This window comes from Sebastes fasciatus, chromosome 17, assembly GCF_043250625.1.
Source record: "Sebastes fasciatus isolate fSebFas1 chromosome 17, fSebFas1.pri, whole genome shotgun sequence".
Lineage (NCBI taxonomy): Eukaryota > Metazoa > Chordata > Actinopteri > Perciformes > Sebastidae > Sebastes > Sebastes fasciatus.
The window spans coordinates 3,883,859-3,909,645 of record NC_133811.1 but is presented as its reverse complement, the minus strand read 5'-3'; the positions used below and the strand labels follow the sequence as shown (position 1 = coordinate 3,909,645).

The window sequence follows — 25,787 nt, the reverse complement described above, 5'->3', positions numbered from 1 at the left end:
AAACAGTGAGGCGACACACGTCAGCTAAAACCACAATATCACTCTATATTTCAGCTGCTTGGCAGTAATGTTAGCTGATCAGACGAAGGTCTCTCCATGAACATGATTTAGATCTGATCCTAGTGTTGGCTTTTCCTGCCTAAGTGCAGGCTGAAGCAGCAGGGCTCTGCAGCGTGTCTCCTCTGCTCTCTCCGCCCGCAGCCGGAGAGAGCAGAGGAGACACCGGCACCCGGTCGGTAACGAGAAGACAACGTAACTCTCTGCACAGCTCCGTCACTTCACAAGACACGGGAAAGCTCTGTTGGTCTGGAGGAGCTACAGCATTTATTTCTGCACAAACGTCCCCTGTGCATTCACTAGATATTCTCAGAGCTAAACTAGCTCTTCTGCAGTGTGTAGTGAGCGCACGTTCACGTCTAGAGGTGGAGCGAGACAGCGAGGACGCGCGCGCATTCTAAGTGAAGGAGAGCATGCAGCGGAGACGAGGCTCCAGCCACACGCGAGCGCGCATATGCGAACGCGCATGTGTGGCGACCCGCTACATTTATACGCTTAAAAAGTTACAAATAGTCCCTTTAAGGCTTAACTCAAATATTATTTTCCATGTTCCTCTGAAAACTATTTCTGCTGCTGTCATTGCATTGCAGACTTATCCAGGTGTAAAAATCCTTTAATCAGTGTCTCCAATTTTACAAATTCTTTTCCTAATCTTTGTACAAGCTCGGTATCTGTCGATGTGCAATGATTTACCCCACATCAGGCCTGTGGATGAAGACTCTGGCCTCCTCTGTGCTGTCAACCTGCGTTATGCCTGAAACCTGCACAGGGTGCTGCAGGTCCTCGTTGATCGGGTTGGTGAGGAACATGAAGTTCATCTCGCTGGAGCAGACGTCTCGGAAACCGACGAACGTCGTGTCTGGGATGAAAGAAAGCAAGACAAATGAGGAATAAGGAATACGCTCCTTCAAATCATCGTGAGGATTGTTTTCAAAGGCAAACATCACTCCCGAACCTCAGAGCCTGAACTCACCCATGACTTTCATCAGTCCTTTGATGGCGTTGTAGTTGTTGTTCACATGATGGGGCTTTGCTGGAGCAGTGTTGTGACTAGATCCAAAATTGGGCCAACAGATTCCAGATCTGCCACCTGGTACGAAGTGAAAACAGAGTCACAAAATAAGGATTTGTTTCAGTTTAACCAGCCTGCATATATATACGTGAAAAAAGGAACAAATTCCAGCACTTTTCAACGCCGTTCAGATTCTTGGTTGGTAAAACGAAATAATCAAAATGACACAATTAGATTTAGATTAGAAGTATTTTTCTAATTTATTCAAGATCTTAGTTAAATCCAGATGTCCAGGTTTTGATTTTTCATTCTAAAAACAGTTTCTGTAGCAACTAGGGCTGTAAAAGTCAACGTGATAATAATGCGTTAACGCAAATTTGTCTTAACGCCACTAGTTATTTGAACACATTAACCTAACTTGCAATTTTGGAGGTTGTAGCTGCCTCAGTTTTAAAGCTAGAGTGAAGATACTGTCATCATATGATACTATAAAACCTAAGGAATCCATTGGTACCAACCATGTTATACTAGCTTGTCGATCAGGAAGCTAAATAACGCTCCAAACGTACGCTACTGTACATTTTGGCGAGGAAAAACTGGCATGGCCATTTTCAAAGGGGTCCCTTGACCTCTGACCTCCAGATATGTGAATGAAAATGGGTTCTATGGGTACCCACGAGTCTCCCCTTTACAGACATGCCCACTTTATGATAATCACATGCAGTTTGGGGCAAGTCATAGTCAAGTCAGCACACTGACACACTGACAGCTGTTGTTGCCTGTTGGGCTGCAGTTTGCCATGTTATGATTTGAGCATATCTTTTATGCTAAATACAGTACCTGTGAGGGTTTCTGGACAATATCTGTCATTGTTTTGTGTTGTTAATTGATTTCCAATAATAAATATGTACAAATATTTGCATAAAGCAGCATAATTACCCTCTCCCATGTTAATAAGAGTATTAAATACTTGACAAATCTCCCTTTAAGGTACATTTAGAACTGATAAAAAACGTGCGAATAATTCGCGATTAATCACGATTAAATATTTTAATCGATTGACAGACCTAATAGCGACACAAATCTTTATTTCAGAGTTATCAGCAGCATGTGAGCTGACACTATTTAACTTGGGTGTTTTCTCAGCCTAAGAATGTCACGCTATCCCTAAATTAAAATCCCCTTTGGAGCAGTGACGTGGTGTTTTGGCAGCATCAGTTTGTACTGTACCTGTGAGAGGTCTCGGAGCTCGATGGGCATCGCTGATGAGCATATTAAAGTCACTGCTGGGCAACGTGGCTGAACAGTCGAAGTTCGGGCTGCTGCCAACAATCAAGGCATTCTGGGAAAAGATGTGCATGAGGAATATGAAATCTGTCAATTAAAAGTCACTGCTGTAAACTAACAAGTGATCAGAATGAGAGGAGAGTAAAAACTAAGAATGCGTGAAATAACAGAAACCCTCTCACCTGAATGTGTACAGGTTTGTCGGCGTATACGTGGGAGACAGAAGGAGGAGCGAAGATCATAGGCATGACGCCCATCCCGTTGTCCACCAGGGTCACGTTGGAAACAATAACATTCATGATGGTCTGTTAGGGCGAGAGGAAGATGAGGACCTGTTGTCATTTCTTAATAATAATCTAGATCGAGCTTTTAATCATGTGGCTCCTGGTCTTTATTTCCTCAGGATTCCTTAACTCAGCTATTATACATATTTGCCAGACCAGAAGTCCAGAAATTTGACTCCAGTAAACATAAAGGTTTTATATGTAAATAATGTATCTTAAAAAGAGAGCAGAAACAGAATAAACTTCAGTTACTTCCTCGAGCCTCAGTAAGCCCAAACAGACTCAGGTACCCATTTCACAAAAGCAATTTGCCGACACTGTTTATGTTTTTTTTTTTATAAAAATGGTAAATTAAAAGCTTAAAGGGGACATATCATGCTCATTTCCAAGTTCATGCTTGTGTTTGGGGTTTACAGTAGAACATGTTTACATGCTTTAATGTTAAAAAAACACTTTTTTTTTCTCATACAGTCTGTCTGAATATACCTGTATTCACCCTCTGTCTGAAACGCTCCGTTTAAGCGCCTGTCCCTTTAAGAAAAATCCCAGTGGGCTCTGATTGGCTTGCAAGAAAAATATGGTGCACCTTTGCAAAGGTAGTTCTCAAGCTGTGGGCGGTATATTCTAATGAGTGTGGATGTGACATAGGAAGGGGAGACAAATGTGAACGGCTTGTTGAATCACATTTTCTGATCCAGGTATTCGTGTTGTCAATAATAGTGATTTTTTTTAAACATATCGATACTGAATATTTGAAATGGTTTCACTACTCATTTTGCGCAGTATGTGCGAGTTGACACTACACCGCTGCAGCAGCATAGCCCCGCCTCCTGTCACTCACTCGCAGCGCTGCCTCGTCGTCACTCGTCTCTGCTCCAGTTGAATATAGTAATTTGCAGGTTTTGTTATGGTTATTCCGCCCTCCCTGGATGTTAGTGTTTAATTTGGCAGCATAATACTGAAATAGCTCCTAACATAGCTAGCATAACTGCTACAGCCGTGTCGCAAATAACTAGCGCTTAGTCCGTTGGCTCAATGCTAACACATAATTGGAATTACCATTCATGCGCTAACGTAAATTAGCATCATGATCGTGATGATATTATCTTATCAAACAATTAATTTTACTCAACCTGCTTAACATAAAACGACATGTGTGCTCATTCTTTTTAATTGTGGTATACTTCAAAGTGTACTTTCATGAACTAAAAAGTGGGCTACAAGTATAAAACTAATAAACTTTCAGTATACTTATATCTGTATAGTTGCAGTACAAAATAAAACTTAAGTGTAAACTATTTGTGTACTCACTTACACTTAAATTATACTTAAACGATACTTTTATAAACTAAGAAGTGGACCATTTAGTCCCAAGAAGTATTAAAGTAGTACATTCACAAATATTCCACTATTACATCGATATTAGTATACTTACTACATAATCTGCTACTCTGCTGCTTCAACGCTCCACACTGACCAACTACAGCAACCTCACAGGGTCAAAACTCAAACTCAACACCAGGTGGAGACATTGTTAGCTTAAGACAGATGATTTTATGTTCAATAATAACAAGCTTGAATTATTGTTCATGTTTATTACGGTCATTGGGCTGTCCTCAGCTATTCGCCAAGAAATGAAAAGTCGTATTTGTCTTTTAAAGGTCCGATATTATGCTCATTTTCAGGTTCATACTTTTATTTTGGGTTTCTATTAGAACATGTTTACATGCTGTAAAAATTCAAAAAATACTTTATTTTCCTCATACTGTCTGCCTGAATATACCTGTATTTACCCTCTGTCTGAAACGCTCCATTTTAGTGCATTTCAATGGAATTGCAATGGAATTGCAATGGAATAGCGTTGCTAGGGAACAGTTTCGGCCCATGTTTACTTCCTGTCAGCTGATGTTATTTACATACACTGCAACAGGAAATAAACTGGGACACATTTAGAATGTTTACGTTTATAACCGTGTAATGGTCTAAATATTGTAGATTTGTGACATCACAAATGGACAAAAATCCTAACGGCTTGTTTCTACCGCACAATTTCTGAATACAGGCTGTGTGTATTTCTCCTTATATTGAGCATTTTGATAGTTTAACAGTATTTACAAAGCACTTAAACCTGCTTTATAATGTAAAAGACCTGAAAATCTAACTTTTTACAATATGGGACCTGTAATACAAATTTTATGCATTCCATGTTGCGTCAGTTTTTCCCTGTGGTATTGAAAATGGTATCAAATATTGATATTTTTTAAGGTATCATATCGAAGTTAGAAATTCCAGTATCGCAACAACACTACTAGGCAACCCACAAAAAAACTGACTGGGTTGTCTTATTATTCACAGTTTGTGGGTTGGTAGACACCAGATACTCCACATACCTAAATGTATATATACAAGCACTGAAAAAGTGGGTTTTTCATGATATGTCCCCTACAGTTATAAGTCCATCCACAGTTGTCTGGATCACAGCAGGCTGCTCATCTTGCTTTGTATATCTGTCTCTGTTAAATGCCCAGTTTTTTTTATACTTTTCTTGATCACTTGACATCACTTGACCTCAAGGTTGAGAGGCCCAACTCCACACTGTTCTCTTGATGCAGTCAAATTAAGTCAGAACAATGCTTTGTGGATGAATTAAGCACATAAATGAAGTTGAATAAACGGAAGAAGTTCAGTATTAGGAACCTGGAAGTAGATGCCGTAGTCAAAGCTCCTCCAGACGAAGAAGCCCCGGATGAGGCTGCAGCCGGGCAAACCGTCTTTGTTGAGATAGACTCCGTACAGCCCGCCGTGAGCCTCGTTGTCAATCCACTTCTCCTTCTCGTTCGGATAACCTGCAGAAGTCACGGAGAAAAAAAGAAAGTACGTCGGTTCTGTTCTTTCTCCTCAGTCTGAGCAGTCAAGATTTAATGTACAAACTGGTGAAATACATCCTGACATGATTAGAAAATTCATCCATTTCATGTCCGTTACCTGGACACGGTTCACCATCAATGCGATATGCGACTCTCTCATAACCTGCCACGATGTTATGCTGCAGCACAACATTTGTCCCCTCGTTGACCTGAAACACCAGCACAGATCATAAATGCAACAACAGGTTTTTATAGTAGAAGCGGTTTGTGTTGTATCCTGAGAGGACGGACCTCGATGGCAGCGTTCCAGGCGTAGTTGAAGGGCTCCTCTCTGTCCTGATAAGATCCAGGCCACTGTGACATCATCACCAGGTTCCTCCTCACTGTTATCTTGTCGCCCCAAATTCTGATACCTGCAAACAGGGATGCACTTTTAATGCTTTAGTGCTGGGGGAAATTATTTCATTTTGGTAAACTGGACTCATTCAATGTGGATAATCTGGCGTGTAAAGCATTTGTAAATCATGTAGACCGTGTTTCTCGACAGTTCAGTGTTTACCTTCTCCCACGGTGCGGTGGACGATGTTGTCGTCAACCTTCAGTCCCTCCGTCCCAAAGACACCGATGGCTGGAGAGAAGCCGTCGTGGAAAGCGCAACCCTGAAGGTACGAGTCTTCTTCTGAAACCTTTAAACACAGAAAAATATACAATACTCATTTCGCATTTTACAAATTGAATATATACTTTTTTTACTGTAGTAGCAAACTGCAACAACAGCAGCTAGTGGTCGTGTGAACTCCTGCTGAATGTTACAGGAGATCCAGGTAGATGATGCAGAAGAGAGATATTGAACCTGGTCTTTCTTGGAGTCATTTATTCTGTACAATTTTCTTTACTCAGATTTTTAAGCATGAGAGAAAAGATATCCGCACACTTTGAACTATGCAGTATTCCACTTTATTCTAAGCTTTCGGGCTGTCAGACCTTCATCAGAGCATAAGTGATTCAAACAGAGGACAGGCTGGTAGAGATAACCGATCCCATTCCAGTTACTGGCAGTATGCAATGCAGCTGTGCACACCCTGGTGGTAGAAGCTCCACCTCTTGGGAATTGTAGTTCTAGTAGAGAACTGTGAGGCATACAAATAGATGCCATATTTGATTTATAATAAAAAATACACACAAAAAAAGGGCGTGGAACACAGTGAATATAGATAAAACATATACAATCATGAAGCACCTAATAATAACATCGTACATTTTTTTCAATTTTCAATTCTCATGTTTTGGACTCTTTGATTTTTCCAGCACCTTGGCAAAGATTAAGACAGGTGGAGCGATTGTCATCCTGCATTTACTCAGATTTTTTAAAATGTGTTCTGATATAACTACTTGATACTCTTACTATTCTAAAATAATGTTTTTATTTAGCTGTATTTAAATTGTATTAAGACTAGGGCTTTCAATTGATTAAAATATTTAATCGTGATTAATCGCAAATTAATAAAACATTTTATCTGTTCAAAAAGTACCTTAAAGGGAGATTTGTCAAGCATTTAATACTCTTATCAACATGGAATTGGAAAAATATGCTTGCTTTATGCAAATGTATGTATATATTTATTATTGGAAATCAATTAACTAATTAATTAATTAGGTACTGGATCTAGCATAAAAAATATGCTTAGATCATAACATGGCAACAGCTGTCAGTGTGTCAGTGTGCTGACTTGACTATGACTTGCCCCAAACTGCATGTGATTATCATAAAGTTGGCATGTCTGTAAAAGGGGGACTCGTGGGTACCAATAGAACTAATTTTCATTCACATATCTGGAGGTCAGAGGTCAAGGGACCCCTTTGAAAATGGCCATGCCAGTTTTTCCTCGCTAAAATTTAGCAGAAGTTTGGAGGATTATTTAACCTCCTTCTCGACAAGCTAGTATGACATGGTTGGTACTGATCGATACCTGCCAGTATCTGCACTCGGACTTTAAAACCGAGCCTGCTACAACAACAACAACAGCAACTACATCGCAAGTTGCGTTAATGCGTTAAAGAAATTAGTGGCATTTTCAGCATACCCTATTAATTTTAATGTAGTTACTGTGTATGTCAGCTTGGTGGTGTTTTTTTTGTATCATGTTTGTAAAGTTGTGACTCCTGCTATTTCTATGTTGTGTATTGTTATGGTTGTTTAAACAACTATGAAAAAAAATGTTTAGTACATACTCGGAACCGGACGTAAATGTAATTGTTGCCAGAACCTCAATAAAAAAAATTTAAATTTAAAAATTAAATTAGCGTTAACACATTGTTATCACATTAACTTTTACAGCCCTTATTAAAACAAAAAAAATCCAGAGCCATAACTCTTCATCTTCATCTATTCCTCCAAAAAGTTGGATGCAACTGTTCAATCTGTGATCAAATCTAAAAGTATATTGATAAAAATGTGTGATGGACATGTCTAAAATCAAGATTTATTAATTTGTTAATTTTCAGGTGAGCCTCAGTGTGAATTTATTTTCATATTTTCACATATACAATTAAGAGGTGTCTATTCCTAATTTTAGTGTATTTAGCCTCCAGATTCAAGTTTTATTTAATATGCATTTAGTCTTGTAGTCCTTAGGCTTTAATGTGTGTGTGTGTGTGTGTGTGTGTGTGTGTGTGCATGCGTGCGTGCGTGCGTGCGTGCGTGCATGTGTGTTGCTGTACCTCTCCCAGGTTGAGGAAGGCCACAGAGTAACGGGGGTCGGTGTCGTCGGTCCAGCCTTCCTGACCAGATTGGAAGAACTCCACGTTTCTGATCTGAGCCTTGCCTTTAGGAATAAAACACCAAACACTGATGAGCTTAATGTGTTTGAACAGAAACTAGAAAAGTGCACTCAGTAGAGTGTACTGGATGTGTTTCCCTCTCCCCTCCCAAACAAAGAAGAGTTGAATCTCACTTAATTGTCCCTTCGGCTCCCTTAAAGTCTTAATTGCGGCGAAAGATAACAAAAAAACTTGGATTTATTCATCTCGTATCGTGCCTAGTTTAAGTGGATCATAACATATCGGGTGTGGAATTAATCTGCAGATGCTCCGGTTCAAAATGAGACCTAACTTTTTTTAATGAATGTCAGATTTTGAGCCATGGCAAATGCCAAAATGTGGCCCGCAACAGACTAGATGAGGCTTGTTTTTAACCTAGCCGATTGCCAGAAATGACAGTTATTGATCACTTGCGGGCCCTACCGGCCGGTTAAGAGGAGTGAGGAGTCTGCAGTCAATGGCGATATAAAACAGTCAATAACATAAATTGTGATCCACCGCAAAGACGAGAGATCCTTGAGCGTACAGTCATAAATGAACACAGAAAATATCAGGCTGATGGATCCAGTAGAATGTGAGATTAGCTGCGGACAGAAACAGTTTTGGTTTAACGGGACTAAAACATTTTGAGTTGTCGTCGACTAAAACTATGAAGGATCAAATTGATTAATTTGTGACTAAAACTAATAAGCATTCTTAAATAGTTTTAAGACTAAGACTAAATCTAAAATAGCTGCCAAAATGAACACAGGCTTACATCTGGTGGAGAAAATGAAGGCAAAGCCATACCAGGGCTGACTATACAGCATATACATCTATGCACTTCATACTGTTGAAACAAGGAATAATAGAACTCATCAAATAATAAATAACTTAAATCTTAATTTTGAGGGAAATATAATCAGAGAACATGGCTACTACATATATATATATATTTATATATATTTATATGTATGTATATATACTGTATATATATATATAAATTAGTATTAGCAGATAAAACTGGTGGCTGTACGCAGGGTCGGGCAATCAACTTTCACCTCATAGCCTTTATTAAGTGTCTGATTATCATTATCATGTTTCATGAAAGAAATAAACTATGACAGTGAGGCGTATACATACAGTACTGTCACTTATGCGCACAGGCGTGACCTTTTTGGACAGGCCTGAACCCCCCAAGGCCCGCCCCCTAACGCCGACCCCGGTTGTATGGATTTGGTTTGACCTTTTTGACGTCAAAAACTATAATACATGATAAGACTCGGTTTGTGCTGAGTTACTGATGCAAAGGTGTTTCAAGGTTTCAAAATAATAAAATACAATAAGCACATTTAGTGACAGAAACGATATTTCAATCCCAATGTGTGCAGCTCAAAATCTAACTGCAGACATTCCTGGGTCTATAATCTATCTGGGAATGAACAGCTTTAAATTGTTTTATTTATTACTTTACAAGCTGATTGATCCAATACATAAGTCAACACACTATTCTGTGAGAATAGAAACCACATTTCATTCTCTACTTACCTTTGTAGTCGACTCCGGCCCAGGAGTAGCTGCCCACCAAAAGTCTGGCTCCGAACGACTCCGCCATCATTTCTGGATACTCCTGACCCATGATCTTAATGTTTCTGGTGAGGAGACCGACATCAGCTGCCAGAGTGTAGGACAACGATGTACCTGAGACAGAGTGAGTCTCACCTGAAGAGAGAGAGAGAGAGAAAGAGGTCAGTATGGTCAGTCTAAGACACTTTTTTTCCCAGTTTAATACAATAAATATGCACAATATACTACACACCGTAAAAGCTGAACAATATCTGGAAGTTCAAATTAGATCCATCACATAAACTAAAACCTTAATAAGGTGACAATAAGCTGAATATCTAGTGAGACATGTTAGCTGGCGACATGGATATTAACTCAAAAGTAAATGTCACAAATGATCGCAGCAGGTTTAACATCGCTTCGCAGCTCTCAAGTCATCTGCTGTGTCAATAGAGATGATGAACTGACCGATGTGAGTGTGGATCAAAGTCCGGTTCAGGGTCAGGACCCGGCCGTCTGCTGACACGGCGGCGATCTGATGTTTTTCTGTCTCCCACGCATTGTAGCTTGTGGTTGAGATGGCGACCTCGTCTCCAACCTGCACGCACAAATAACACACCACATGAATGGCTGAATGCTAGCTCTCACAGTAATCGTATTAGATTTTACTTAAAAGGGATAGTTTGGATGTTTTGAAGTGGGGTTGTATGATGTACTTATCAATAGTCACTGTATTAGCTATAGTAGATTGCGGTCAGCACGCCCCCAGTTTGGAGAAACAGACAGGAGTACCAGAACGGGAGCAAAGTAATGTACTGCTGTGGACGGGGGGCAGCAGCAAGATGTATTTTAGACACCTAAAAAAAATCACTTTAAGTGTACGTTATATTTAGAATATTTTCACCACTTTACCTGTCCGTCAGCCCTTTCTGACGGAGAACTGAAGCTGTTATCTATGCTCTCTTCAAAGCCACCAGACTCCTTTGACAAAAACAGTCATTTTACCTATCAGAACACAGGAGTAGCTGGTCTACCAATGCCTCCATCGGTTAGTTTGTGTTATTGTGTGACTGTGAATCCAAAAAAACACCAAAGTCACACAATAACACAAACAAACTAACCAATTGAAGCAGCGGTAGACCAGCAACTCACATGTTCTGAGAGGTAAAATTACTGTTTTTGTCAATGGAGTCTGGTGGCTTTGAAGAGAGCATAGATAACAACCTCAGTTCTCCGTCGGAAAGGGCTGTCGGATGGCAAGGTAAAGCGGTGAAAATATACTAAATATAGCGTACACTGGAACTGATATTGGTTTTCTTAGGTTGGCCTTTCTTTTAGGTGACTAAAATATGTTTTACTGCTGCTCCCGTCCACAGCAGTACATCGCTTTGCTCCCGTGCCGTTACTCCTGTCTGTTTCTCCAAACTGGAGGCGTGCCGACCGCCATCTACACTGACTATGGAGTACCTCACTAACTATCCCTTTAATCACATACACAAATATTATTTTGATATGTTGATCATTTCAACACACAAACAATGAGTTAAAAGTACAAGGAGAGCCCTCTGACCTGCCAGTCGACAGACCGCGACAGGTTCAGAGTGTTGGATCCGGCGTCAGCGGTGGCAGACAGTTTAGTGTGGTACACGTTGTGAGGTTGTCCGTAGAGGTCCAGGATACCAAACACACCTGTGGTACAACAAATACACACACCGAGTCAGTGCTGAAACACGGGACACCGTACAGCACATCCCTCTGGGCTAGGAGTATTTGGTGTGATAAATTGAACATTCACAACTGAGCAGTTCACTCATCTTTTTCATGGAGCACAGTTATAGCACTTTATTAAAATGATCACGCCATCTGAAAAGGTTATGATTAATAATTTAACTTCATTCAGGTACTCATTTATAAAACAAAAATATGATGACTTATCATGAATAATATAATGTAATATATACACGTATTTGTTTCTATTTATTCCTTTTGCCTTGAATAGTAAAACCGAAATATGATGAGAAAAAAAACTAGGACTGTCAGCCGATTAAAATATTTAATCGTGATTAATTGCAAATTAATTTTGTATCCGTTCAAAATGTACCTTAAAAGGAGATTTGTCAAGTATTTAAAACTCTTATCAACATGGGAGTGGGCAAACATGCTGCTTCATGCAAATGTATGTATATATTTATTATTGGTTATTAATAAACAACACAGAACAATGACAAATATTGTCCAGAAACCCTCACAGGTACTTCATTTAGCATAAAAAAATATGCTCAAATCATAACATGGCAAACTGCAGCCCAACAGGCAACAACAGCTGTCAGTGTGTCAGTGTGCTGACTTGACTATGACTTGCCCCAAACTGGATGTGATTATCATAAAGTGGGCATGTCTGTAAAGGGGAGACTCTTGGGAACCCATAGAACCCATTTACATTCACATATCTGGAGGTCAGAGGTCAAGAGACCCCTTTGAAAATGGACATGACAGTTTTTCCTCATCAAAATTTAACATAAGTTTGTGGCGTCATTTAACCTCTTTCCTGACAACCTAGTATTACAAGGTGCATTAAAGAAAAAGCGTTAATGCGTTATCGTGTGAACTTTAACAGCCTATTTCATGTAAACCTGTAATAGCTTTTTCTGATAAAAAAAACCAAAACAAAATAGAAATAAAATATTTGGAAGGGTCCACATACAGTATACAGTATGTAGTTATATTTAACAGGGCCGCCACCTCTTAGTCGACTAAGATTTCTTTAGTTGATTAGTTATTTTCTTATGTTGTTTTTTTTGCTGAATGACTTATTTCCAAGAAACTTATGAGCACATCTCTGGTAAACACCAGATTAAAAGTGGTGCTTTTGTGTGATTCTTTGTGGAGAAACTCAAATCAAATTTAGTCAACTAATCGATTAGTCGACAAAATCGTATGAGTGTTAGTCGACTGAGTTGCATGAAAATGTCTGTCAAGGTAACAAAATACCGTATCTTTTCATTCAGGTGATTGTGATGCAGTTTTCTTACCAAGGACTTTGGAGCCCTGGTTGGGTCCGCTGGGCAGAGGCCAGTCAGGCGTGCGGTGGTTCCCTCTCAGTCTGATGTGCAGCTGACCTCTGAACGGCTCGTCGGCCCATCCTGCAATCAGCCTGCCGCCCTGAAACAGCACGAGACGCCAACATCACCTCACTGAACACACTGTACCGGGCAGCAACTACCCATCAAAGAGTGTGGGACCTACTGTCATCTCCTGTTACTTAGATTATCTACTGATTTCAGTGGTGCAATGCAACTTTTACTCAAGTCAAGTACAATTTTGAGGTACTTTACTTGAGTATTTCCATTTTTCTACTTCTACTCCACTACCTTTTGGAGGATTTTACTTTGCAGATTTAGATTATTCCTACAAAATATAAATCAACTAATAAATTATAATGTGTTACTTTAGGTTAAGCTACCCAGCAGTATTAAAATTAGCTCCACATTTAGCAGCCGCAACATTAAAAGTGATGAACACATTCACGCATCAATAATTATTATCCAATAATATAATATGTTTTATTCTGAAATGGACCATTCTGCATAATGAGTACTTTTACTTGTGGTACTTTAAGTATATTTTGATGTTAAAACTTCCGCATTTTTTACTTAAGGACAATTTTGAATGCAGAACTTTTACTTGTAGTAAAGTATTTTTACACTGTAGTATTGCTACTTTTACTAAAAGATACTTTATAATACTAATTAGTATGACGTTAAATAGGTGACACTTTTTCTCTGTTCAGTCATGGTTAACTGTTACTGATGATATTTACAACTTGCTGGTGGAGACATTAACTCACATTTATATACACAAAAAGCAGAAGACATCCTCCTGACGATAAACAGGATAAATATAAGGTTGTCACTTTATTCCACCGTTCTTCTTCTCTTGTATACAGCATTAAGAGTGATAACAGAATGAAAGGACTGATCCCACTGACCTGGATGGAGATGTAGACAGCGTCTAGCACCACAGTGCTGTATTCAGGTGCAGCCCGAGCGTGTCTGGAGGACGAGCTGTTCATGCTGTCGTCGATCTCCAGAACTCCAATGACCGTCAGCTTGTTGAGGGGAGGGGTGTTACTGTCCAATACGACCCACGTCCCTGTGGTTTGACGGGGATACAAAAGTATTAATAACATAACAGTATAAGCTCAAACTGGATCTTTGGTTGTTATAGCCCTTTTTCACCGAAGATATTTTGACCTGTCACAGTAGGAAAAGCACAGGTGCAGCCTAAATAACAACATTAATGATGACTGAATCGCATTTATACCGGAACTGTCCACTAATTTAACCTTTTTGGTTAAGAACTTTTTCCTTTTTTTCTGGGGATTATCAGAGTACTCTCTCTCCTGCAGGAACTTTGGTAACACTTCATTTTACAGGTCCGCAAATTTCATGGTAATTACGTGATAATTAGCAAGTAACCTATTTGAGATTTCTTTGGAATTACTGTCAAATTACCCCAATATTTACCTCAAAATCTATAAAAAATGACTTTATTGTAAACATTATTTAATAATTATGTGCTAAAATAGCATCTTATGGTTAAATCTTTATTCCTTTATTCCGACTTTATTCCCATAATATTATGACTTTATTCTCAAAATCTCAGATTTCCCCCCCCCCCCTCAATGTGGCCCTAATACTCCGTCGTACCGTCGTACCATAGACCTACAACAATGATAAATAAAAATGAAAATATGAACAAAAAAACAGTTGTTCATTTCCATTTTTAAAACTCCACAGGGAGCCACTGGAGAGGAGCTAAAGAGACACATGTGGCTCCGGAGCCGCAGGTTGCTGACCCCTGTCCTAGACATTACCTGATGGGATGACCACATCAGCGCCCTCCGTTGGGACAGTGAAGTTATTTTCAGCCGAACCATTCCAGAAAGAGGCATCAGACCACCGACTAGAGAGAAACACACACAAAGAACATTTTAGTGTTAGGAAACGAGAGTAAACATAAAAACTATTTTCAGTTTTTAGAAATAAAATATATTGTGACTTTTCTTTTGTGTAGTAACTCGCTTCAAATCAACGGTGTTTGCTTTAGATGCAACAATTACTCCCAATCCAATTTCAACGTATTTTGGTCATTTTGTTTTTGTAAATATAAACAATTGTTAATAAAGTTTGTAAAAGTTTGTAGAGGTACTTTACTACCACTTTACTTAAATATGATATTATAGTATTTCCATTTTCTTCTACTTTACACTTCTACTCCACTACATTTCAGAGGGAATTATTATACTTTTTATTGTACTGCATTTTTCTTGACAGCTGCAGATACTTGTTGTTTTGCATATTATTTTTCATTCAAAACATGCAGCTTTTAAAACGGATTATGGAGCCCTGGAAGGGACATGAAGGCTGAAAAAAGAGATGTACTTTTGTGAGATCCACAAAATCCTTTTTTTTTAACCCTTGCTTTCCCCCCCCCTCCATGTCCCTACCAGGGCTAAAAACTAGATTCACAGTTTCCCTCTTAATTTGGAATTTAAATTTTATTTTCTTACAAAAAGTGAAAAATATCTAGTAGAAAATTTCAACAAATTTTAAAATGTTCTTACATCAAAATTGATATAATTCTAGTGCCAGGACCTGCCACATTTTTGTTTTCTTTCAAGACACAGGCACTCATTTCTACAACATTTTTAAACATTTAAATTAAATACAGGTGAAAATATTCAGATTGTACTGCAAAATGACAGAGATGTCTTTATAAGTTTGGAGGTTTTTTGAAGCCCAATTCTTAACTTAAGTATTTAAAATCACCTTGACAAACCACAATAAAAATACCGCTCACAATTATATTATATTATATTATATTATATTATATCCCTATAATATACATAGCATTATGACAGCAAAATGAGCACTCTTACTTTTAATGTTTTAAGTACATTTGGCTATTGATACTTACTACTGTCTAACTATAGCTCATGAGTTTGAATTAGTTTTTTCCTGGTCATGAATAGCATGTTGTAGTGGGGGATGTTAAACGTACATGAAGTTGTCAGGCCGGTGGCTGGGTAGGGGGGCAAGTGTGGCCGGAGGTGCTGGTGTTGGTGGGATGCAGTTGGGGTAGAAGCAGCGGTAGACCCCCAAATCCACCGCGGAGTCCATCAAGGAACGGTCGACGCTGGCACGACGCCTGCGCAGGCTCGTCTTCCCAGATACTGCAGGCACAACACAATGTCAAGTGGATAAAGACGCACAAATGACTAAAATCAATGAATGTTTTGTGTGGTTTAGTGGTAAATAATCTGTGAGGACAAACTATGAACTCTAGTTTGAGGTCATCATGAGACAAATAATCAACAAAGCACATACATTTTTTTTTATTTTCATCCAACAGCTTCATTTGATTTAAAATGTCGATTTAGACCAATAACAATAAACACTGTTAAAGGTCCCATATCATAAAAAAGTGAGATTTTCATGTTTTTTTTAATTATAAAGCAGGCTTAAGTCCTATATAAATACTGTGAAAGTATCGAAATGCTCAATCAACAGGGAAATACACACAGCCCGTATTAAGAAACTCTGCACTTGAAACAAGCTTTCAGGATTTCTGTCTATTTGTGATGTCACAAATATACAATATTTAGACCCTTTAAACAGATTTAAACGTAAACATTCTAAATGTTTCCCAGTCTATTCCTGGTTGCAGTGTATGTGAATGTCATCAGCTGACAGGAAGTACACATGGACCCAAGCTGTTGTCTAGCAACGCAATTCTGTTGCAATTTCGTCGCAATGCCGTTGAAATGCGCTAAAACAGAGCATTTCAGACACAGGGTAAATACAGGTATATTCAGGCCGACAGTATGAGAAAAATAAAGTTTTTTTTTAACATTAAAGCATGTAAACATGTTCTAGTAGAAACACAAAATACAAGAATGATCGTGATAAAGAGCACGATATGGGACCTTTAATAAAAATAATGGCAATAATTAGGCAAGTTTAATTAGTGTTGATGCAAACTTTTAAAGGGGACATATCTTGCTCATTTTTCAGGTTCATACTTGTATTTTGGGTTTCTACTTGAACATGTTTACATACCTTAATGTTCAAAAAACACATTATTTTCCTCATCCTGTCTGTCTGAATATACATGTATTCACCTTCTGTCTGAAACGCTTCGTTTTAGCGCCTGTCTCTTTAAGACCCCCGTCCGAAAAAGCCCAGTCTGCTCTGATTAGTCAGTGTTTTTCGGTTTTCCACATCTGTGCTGTCGCCGTCTTCACAGCGTCACTGCAGCCTCACAGGGATTCACTGGGTGTGTCAACTATACAGAGTTTAGAGGTACAGTTGTGACATCACAACCTTACGGAAATCCTGACGGCTCGTTAAAAGGTCCCATATCATGTTCATTTTCAGGTTCATACTTGTATTTTGTGTTTCTACTAGAACATTTTTACATGCTGTAATGTTAAAAAATAAACTTTATTTTTCTCATACTGTCGGCCTGAATATACCTGTATTTACCCTCTGTCTGAAACGCTCTGTTTTAGCGCATTTCAATGGAATTGCGATGAAATGGCATTGCACATTTAGAATATTTACGTTTAAAACGGTGTAATGGTCTAAATATTTGATATTTGTGACATCACAAATGGACAGAAATCCTGACAGCTTGTTTCAAACTCACAATTTCTGAATACGGTCTGCGTGTACTTCTCCGTATATTGAACGTTTTGATAGTTTAAAAGTATTTATACAGCACCTAGACCTGCTTTATAATCAAACGTAGACAGACATAGAAATTTCACTTTCTACAATAAGGGACCTTTAAAGGTACCATATACATGTAAACCATTATATTATATATAATGTATGAGCTTGCTGATTATGCCAACAGATTAAACAGTTTCTGCTCTTTACAGACAAACACTGTGATTATGTTATAGCAGCTAAAAGTCATGTGGCCAAATCTATGTTCAGACATTTTTTGTGACATCTTGTTTTGTCTGACCGACTGTCCCAAAGATATTCAATTTACAGTGATATAAGAAAAACAGCAAATCCTCATATTTGAGAAGCTACAATCAGTCAATGTTTTGCTTAATAAACAACTTACAAGATTGTCAAAATTAGCAATAGAGCCATGTGAAAGTGTGTCTAACCGATGTAGTAGAGGTCGTTGGAGCTGTCGTCGAAGTACCAGTCTCCGTTGTTGTTGTTGCTGTAGCTCAGCGGCGTCAACGAGCCGTTCCTCTCATCGATGATGTGGAATCTGTCTGGACTCTGGGTGAAGTTGTGGTTGATGATCACATATTGATCTGACTGCGAGAGGGGAAACAAACATCAGTACACTGTAAATAGGCAGAAAGCTGGTCTGATATTTGATGTACATCTACAGTATTGTCCCGTGATATCACATCATGTGTGGGATCTTTCACATACGCCAAAGCCGTAGAACTTTGCAGCATAGGTGATGTTGGTGATGTGATCCATATCTTCAAAGTACCAGTTGTACGTTTTTCTGGAGGGCAGCATGGCCATCCAGCCATACTTATGAGTCATTCTCTTCTTCAGATAGGGAATCACACTGGAGCCTGTAATAGTGAGTTTAAAAACAGCTTATATATATATACTCTTATATTACAGCAGATACATTTATATATCTAGTAATGCCTTACTTTAAACCCAATTTAAGCCTCGCTTCCACAGGGTTTTGTTTTGTGTCCGTAAATCCCTACAGCGTACTGATTACGACCCTTGGTGTTCAACACAAGTAAATGCATTTCTTTACGGAGAGAAACACCACCACAAATATGGGTAGCAGTTACTGCATAGATATAAAACACAGACTATTTTTTCGCTGTCCAGATTAATGTTTGACGAGTCACATTTATAAGTTTTTCTAAGTCAAAAGTTGGACGGTTTCATCAGGATGGCCAACTTTGGGCTCCTGTGGCTTTCTCCCCCTTTAATCACAGATCCCCCCTCATGACGTACTGACAGCTTGGGACTCCTGTAGAGAGTTTTCCTTGTCTGAGACTTTGTGAATTATTTTTCAACTTTAGTTTTGAACCCGAACAATCTCTATCACATCATGTTGCTCGCCACACGCTATTATAATTAAAATGTGGAGCTCCAGAAAACATTTTGTCCAGGATGGAGACACCGGGTGAAAGACTGACAGAAACGGACGGTCCTGAGGGAGTTATAAGAGGAGCGAAAAGGTTTAAAGCTGAAGTAGGCGAGATTGGAGAAAATATGATTAAAAAAGTTATTTTTATAAAACGGTCTAGAATTTCTAAAGTCTGAAAACAGAGCCATGAGGAGGTGCAGAAGTCTAGTTTTCTCTCAGAACATTTGAATTACAAAGACGTGTGTAAGTGTTTATTCGTGTAAAGGATTTGTCAACTTCTCGTATGAAACATATTTTAGATTATAACTGTGTAATAATATAAAACTATAATCTCATTCATTATCTGTTTATATAGCATGTTTAATTTTATGCATAGCACATTGTCTGTGTTATATGCTACTTATAGCCTGTTTGATTCTGTTTTAGCAGCAGATGATTGATGACAAAGATCTACTGCACTTCCCACTAGTCACCAGTAGAGGTCAATAAAGATTCACAGATAAGTTTCTGCTTCTTCAACAACAAACTGACGTTTAAAAGTAATATGTATTTTAATACCATCTGAGTTGGTTAAGATGACATTCTTGGCTTTCAGAGAGGTCGGTAATGGGTTGTTGAACGACAAGCGATGGAAGTCGACGGTGTGGTCACACACGGCACCGGGGAAACCCACGCTCCAGTCGGCACTCTGGGAACAGTGAGCGGGGTCCAGCAAGGGGCTCATAGGCACGACTTTGTAGTTGATGTTTCCTGAAAACAAAGAAACACAGTGACACAGAGTTTAGTCGGATGCAGGGATGGAGGATAACGCCTGGTACACACAGAGAACGTCAGGAGCACGTGGCGTCTGCGTGGCGTGGTGGCTGCGTGATTCACGCGTTGGGCGTTCACACCAGCTGTGTTTCAGCTGCTTGTCTGCTGCTGTCAGCTCTTTCTTTCTACATAGAGTTTGCCTTTTAATGGCCATTTCATTTCATTATAAATATCATTTATATTTATTTTAGACCAAGAAAACTTGTGGTGTAAATAATAATAATAATACTCGACAATTAAAACGCCGTACTATATTCATTCATGGAGCTCTCCAAGTCACTGCATGTTCTAGAACACTGTCCGGCACATATTTCAGAATAAAAGTCTCGTGTTAACAAATGAAGGAATTCTGCCCACAGAAAAACACTTGAGGGCTTTTATTTTGAAATGAAAACAGAAAAAAATAAGTCTTTACTTTTTACGTTTTTTATGTTGTTAAAAATAAGTCTTTACGTTTTTTAACATATTCTACAGATAGACATCAAAACTGTAATAAAGTAGCTGATATGATGTCAATATACAGTCAATAGATCACTTTCACTGTCTGTTGCTGCTGTGAAACGCGCTCATTTCCGGGTTTTACGATGATTCCTGGAGCACTCTACATATTATTGAACTGTTTTCTTCAGTGGGGACCAACAGGCTCACAGTAGGGCTCAGTGTTACAGACAAGGTAGGGATGTCTTGTTGGTTTTAGCTTTGTTGACAAAAAGAAAAATACAGAGTAACATCAGACTTAAAAAGCCAGATGGATCGAAAATAATATGAAAAAGTAAGAAATATGTGCAATACATTAAAATAACAAACAGTAAGAGACTAAAGACTGAGTACCTGTGAGGGAGCCATCAATGTCCACCAGCTGCACCTCGTGCTCCCACCTGAAGCCAGCCTTGTGGGGTGAGTTGAAGTACTGGTTACCACTAAACCGGACAGCCCAGCCACCACACCGATCCACACAGGTCCCATCGATTCTGGCGACCCCGATGGCTGCGCAAGAGCCACGGTTGAAGTTGATGAACTTGGTGTTAAGGACACTCAGGCCGTCGTCCAACGGCGCGATGACACCTCGGTGCGTGCAGTAGTTATCTCCCAGTCCGAGCTCGTCCACGTGGCCCACGATGGTGCTGTTGGAAATCGTCGCCCCTCCCTCCTCTCCGAAGCCGCTCACGGCCCACTGCATGATGCGCTTGCCTTCGATACCGGCTTTCTCATTGTTGACCATGACGAAGCTGCTGAACTGCACGGCGCCCACGTTGACCCACTCGGCACCTTTCTCGCAGTTCCAGGTGGTGAGGTGGCGGAAGACGGCAGGCTCGGGGGTCGTGGAGCGGCAGCCTCCGTCCTTCATGGGGAAGAAGTCTTTGAAGATCCAAATGCCGAACCAGCCCTGAGAGTGCACCGTGTTGTTGTAGAACTCCCCGAGGGGAACCCTCTTCTGGCAGATGTTTCTGTCGTAGGACGAGCCGTCGGGGTGTTCGTGCATGCGGTACCAGAAGCCGAAGTGGGTGCCCCCCGCGGCGACGTTGTGGCGGATGACGTTGTTGGGATTGGTGACCCAGTAGGCGGCGGGGGTGACGTCGTCGTTCAGCAGGCTGGTGCTCTGTTTGACAAACACGGCCAGGTTGTACTGCAGGACGTTCTCCGTCTCAATGCCGTCCTCGATGAAGAAGGCCCCGCCCATGATGTCGTAGATGACATTGTGCTCCACCAGCAGCCGGTGGGTGTTGTGGATGGTTACGGCCCTGTTGAAGGTCTGATGGATAGCACAACCCCGCACGTATGACTTGAAGTCGACGTTTCCCATCAGATGCCAGTGGATGGGATACCGTCCCAGCCTGAAGGCCTGTCCTGCATGGAAGACCTGTGGCATAAAAACACAAAGTTTCATTTCATTTCTATTTGTGTAATTGGTAGGGCTGTCAAAGTTAACGCGATAATAACACGCCACTAATTTCTTAAATGCATTAACACAACTTTAATCAGATTTTTTAGGTTGTAGCGGGCTCAGTTTTAAAGCTAGAGTGAAGATACTGATATCATATGAAACTACAACATCTAAAGAATCCATTGGAGGTTAAATAACGCTCCAAACTAACACAAAATTTTGGCGAGGAAAAACTGGCATGGCCATTTTCAAAGCAGTCCCTTGACCTCTGACCTCCAGATCAGTGAATGTAAATGGGTTCTATGGGTACCCACGAGTCTCCCCTTTACAGACATGCCCACTTTATGATAATCACATGCAGTTTGGGGCAAGTCATAGTCAAGTCAGCACACTGACACACTGACAGCTGTTGTTGCCTGTTGGGCTGCAGTTTGCCATGTTATGATTTGAGAATATACTTTATGCTAAATGCAGTACCTGTGAGGGTTTCTGGACAATATTTTTCATTGTTTTGTGTTCTTAATTGATTTCCAATAATAAATATATACATACTATTGCATAAAGTAGCATATTTGTCCACTCCCATGTTGTTAAGAATATTAAATACTTGACAAATCTCCCATTAAGGTACATTTTGAACAGATAACAAAATGTGTGATTCATTTGCGATTAATCGCAATTAACTACGGACAATCATGCGATTAATTGTGATTAAATATTACAATCGATTGACAGCCCTAATAGATACATAAGTACATAGACCTATAAAAAAAAAAAAAAACATATAATTAGCTGTAAAGAATAAAAGAAGTTTCAGCTGAGAAAGTTTGATGTATCTCACCTCAACATATTCCAGTCTGCCGATTGCGAGATTCTCATTTGGTCTGGGTGCGTGGAACATGATGCAGCCTCCAAACTGATCACTGCCGATCTCCTCTCCAAACCTTCCTTGGAAACAGGTTTGGGTGCTGAATTCACCTGCAGCACCAGGAGACATGATGTTGTTATTATCTCAAAATAAATACAACAATGTAACAGGTACAAATGATGCCCAAAGTGTACGGGTCAAGCCTAAAATGCACATCATATTTTTTTAATGTACTGTTTTTGTGTCACTGTTGATTTCATTAAATATATTTATAATTTAATAAAAAGACATTCATTTCCTATCATTTTTCTTGGTTTTAGTCACCTTGGGCTCTGGGAAGTTAGCAGGTTACTCGATAATGATAATAATGTTTGCAGTAGGTGCAGCCTTAACACAAGGTGAGGAAAGGATGGTAAGTTTTTCATGTTTTTAAGGTGCTATTGATAATATTGATAACATTCAGCCACTAGATGTTGCGTCCTCCCTCCCCCGTTCCATTGCATTTATTTCACAAGTGGTTGCCACTTCTACCGTCAAACGCAGACAGTTTTTTCCATACTAACTGGCAACTTGATCGCTGGCGCCACAAGCGATTCCACGTGATACCAACGTTGTTTTACTATTGGCTCACAAGCCTTGTTAGAACTGGGAACCAAATGTCAGATATCTCCCACAGAGAACAACAACAAATGATTAATTCAATCATAATGTGTTGACTTATTGTCTACACAGATGTAATCTGGTAGTGAACGTCATGATTCAGGGAGTTTTTTAAGAAAACGTTATTTGCTTATTATTATTTATTTATCAGCAGAAATAAAGCACATCAATTAACTTGGTATTCTTTTCTTGGAAATGTATTAAATAAATTACCAGCTATTGGGAAATAGCGGAAAATAATTATTAAATAATGTTTATATAATGAAGTTATTTTTGATTAATTTAGAGGTAAATATTTGGGTAATTTGGCAGTAATTCCAAAGAAATTTCAAATAGGTAACTTGCTAATTATCACCTAATTACCATGCAAACCTGTAAAATTAAGTGTTACCCCATTTTTTTTAAATGATTAATTCACAATCATGTATTTTGTTTTTGTTTTTTAAGGAAAAGCAACACTTTTATTCGGCACCTTTCTAAAAGTTCTGTGGATGTATTACGTTTTTAAAAATATTCATCTACATAAATATATTATCAATATAACCTTTAAGTTCAACTAAAAGATCAGTTAACAATTAAAGAAAATAATCTAGTAAACCCTTTCTAAACCAACTGGAAAATACCTACAATACATGTTGGTGAATCTGAACTTGTCGTCAACTTGAATACGTCTTACTTCACAGCAACGCTCTGTCTCTCATTCTTTACTTTTACACGGCGTTTTGTGTCAAATGAAAGCAGAAAAGCTGAAACACAGTACCTGTGTCAAAGCCAGCGGGACAGGCTTCGATCTTGTCGTCCCATTCTTGGTGTTGGGAGCCTCGTACCACGATGTTCCTGGTGAGGAGACCCACCTCGGCTCGGCCCTCAAACACCGTACCGTCGGGCAGCGTGACGGTCACCCCGAGGTGAGTGTACTCGAGCGGTTCGGTCAGGGTTATGGTCTTGCCGTCGGCCGACACAGCGGCGATCCTCCTGACCTCGTTCTCTCTCTGGCTGTGCCTGGAAACAGAAATAAAGGATTTCTACCTGCAGCGTCATAACATTGTTGTATCAGTGCCCCAAATTGCTCCTGAAGGCTGTGCCATCGGTGTGTGAATGAGTGAGCAAGTCCATTTACCATTTACCATTCAGTGTCAATCTATATAAAATATAGTAATACAGTAAACATGATTGGACCGCCCCAAAGCTTTGAAAAAGAGACTTAAACCAGCAGTAGGCAGAATATTTTTTGCATCATTGGGCAAAACATTCCATAATAACCTTTCAGCATATTGTAATTCAAGTGGTCTGAGAGATAACTAGACTTCTGCTCCTCCTCATGGCTCTGTTTTCAGGCTTTAGAACATCTAGCCCGTGACAGGAGACTTTGACCAATCACAGGTCATTTCAGAGAGAGAGAGCGTTCCTATTGGCTGTGCTCCGGCCATGTGAGCAGTGCTTGGGATTTCCTCAAGAGATCTCAACATGGCTGCTGGGTCACAAACTTTCTAATTTTACAGCTAAACCGTGCACTACAAGATGATTCTGAGAACATCTGAGGAGAGAAATAGGCATTAACGTAACATAATATTGATTCATATTTGATCAGCGCTGCCTAGTTTGACCGTTTGATCGGAGTTCACAAGTGATTGACTCGTGGCTCTCATAGACGGCAGCTGGACGGCTGACTCCAGATCAGCTCTGACTGGTTGTTTTCTTCCGGTCTGTGAAATCTTACAGATGCCGTTAGGAGCACCGGAGGACACCAGAGGACACAGAGTCACATGATTTTTTATAGGAGGAGGCAAATGTGTTCAAGGTAAATATTTCTTCCCTTTCAGTAGTGCTTTTTTTGTGCTGCACTGTTGAGATTTATTTCAACTTCACAGGATTAGGTTACTTTATAGGATTTGGTTGATGTGAGGTATAATCCTGACATCTTGTCGTCCTAAATTTGAAGGCTCTTAGCCAAACTGTGTAACATATTTACTTTGTAAAAAACATTTTTTAGGTTGATTATTAATCATTGTCACTAACGTTACATACTTTAAGGCCTACAAAAATACTGCACTTTTGGAAAAAACACAGTATCTACAAAACAAAGTGTGTTCTTCTTTCTTCTTCAGCTTTCTTGTCCATTTATTTATCTATAATTTAGCCAGGAAGGCCCCATCGACATACCAGATCTCATGGTCCAGGGAGTCCTGAATTTATGAGCTAGTTTAATACATTAACCCTCTGGATAAATTAATTCATTCATTCATTAATTAAATTGAAATAAATTATAATGTGTATAAAGGCTTAGAACATAATAATAGAAGTATATATGATGGTCATCCCCATGCTAACTAATCCCTTATTGTCAATCTAGCTAGGAAAGCCATCCATCCTCTGAATGCTCTAGGTCTCTAGTTTGATCCATCCATCCTCTGAAAGCTCTAGGTCTCTAGTTTGATCCATCCATCCTCTGAATGCTCTAGGTCTCTAGTTTGATCCATCCATTCTCTGAATGCTCTAGGTCTCTAGTTTGATCCATCCATCCTCTGAATGC

General features: G+C 39.5%; 1 protein-coding gene across 1 annotated transcript in view; it reads right to left on the bottom strand.

The window, feature by feature from the left end:
• Positions 1 to 25,787, bottom strand: part of pkhd1l1.1 (PKHD1 like 1, tandem duplicate 1) — an 82,406-nt gene that overhangs the window by 9,397 nt on the left and 47,222 nt on the right. The window contains exons 47-68 of the mRNA XM_074614399.1: positions 24,015 to 24,256; positions 22,568 to 22,704; positions 20,673 to 21,702; positions 19,587 to 19,778; positions 18,338 to 18,489; positions 18,058 to 18,217; positions 15,936 to 16,107; positions 14,749 to 14,837; positions 13,861 to 14,024; positions 12,905 to 13,034; positions 11,443 to 11,561; positions 10,341 to 10,470; positions 9,855 to 10,028; positions 8,229 to 8,332; positions 6,067 to 6,193; positions 5,799 to 5,920; positions 5,626 to 5,716; positions 5,338 to 5,486; positions 2,539 to 2,661; positions 2,300 to 2,411; positions 1,031 to 1,147; positions 751 to 916 (exon numbers count right to left, since the gene is read on the bottom strand). Of these exons, the coding sequence (XP_074470500.1) occupies positions 751 to 916; positions 1,031 to 1,147; positions 2,300 to 2,411; positions 2,539 to 2,661; positions 5,338 to 5,486; positions 5,626 to 5,716; positions 5,799 to 5,920; positions 6,067 to 6,193; positions 8,229 to 8,332; positions 9,855 to 10,028; positions 10,341 to 10,470; positions 11,443 to 11,561; positions 12,905 to 13,034; positions 13,861 to 14,024; positions 14,749 to 14,837; positions 15,936 to 16,107; positions 18,058 to 18,217; positions 18,338 to 18,489; positions 19,587 to 19,778; positions 20,673 to 21,702; positions 22,568 to 22,704; positions 24,015 to 24,256 (4,002 nt within the window). The remainder of the gene's footprint in view (positions 1 to 750; positions 917 to 1,030; positions 1,148 to 2,299; positions 2,412 to 2,538; positions 2,662 to 5,337; positions 5,487 to 5,625; positions 5,717 to 5,798; positions 5,921 to 6,066; positions 6,194 to 8,228; positions 8,333 to 9,854; positions 10,029 to 10,340; positions 10,471 to 11,442; positions 11,562 to 12,904; positions 13,035 to 13,860; positions 14,025 to 14,748; positions 14,838 to 15,935; positions 16,108 to 18,057; positions 18,218 to 18,337; positions 18,490 to 19,586; positions 19,779 to 20,672; positions 21,703 to 22,567; positions 22,705 to 24,014; positions 24,257 to 25,787) is intronic.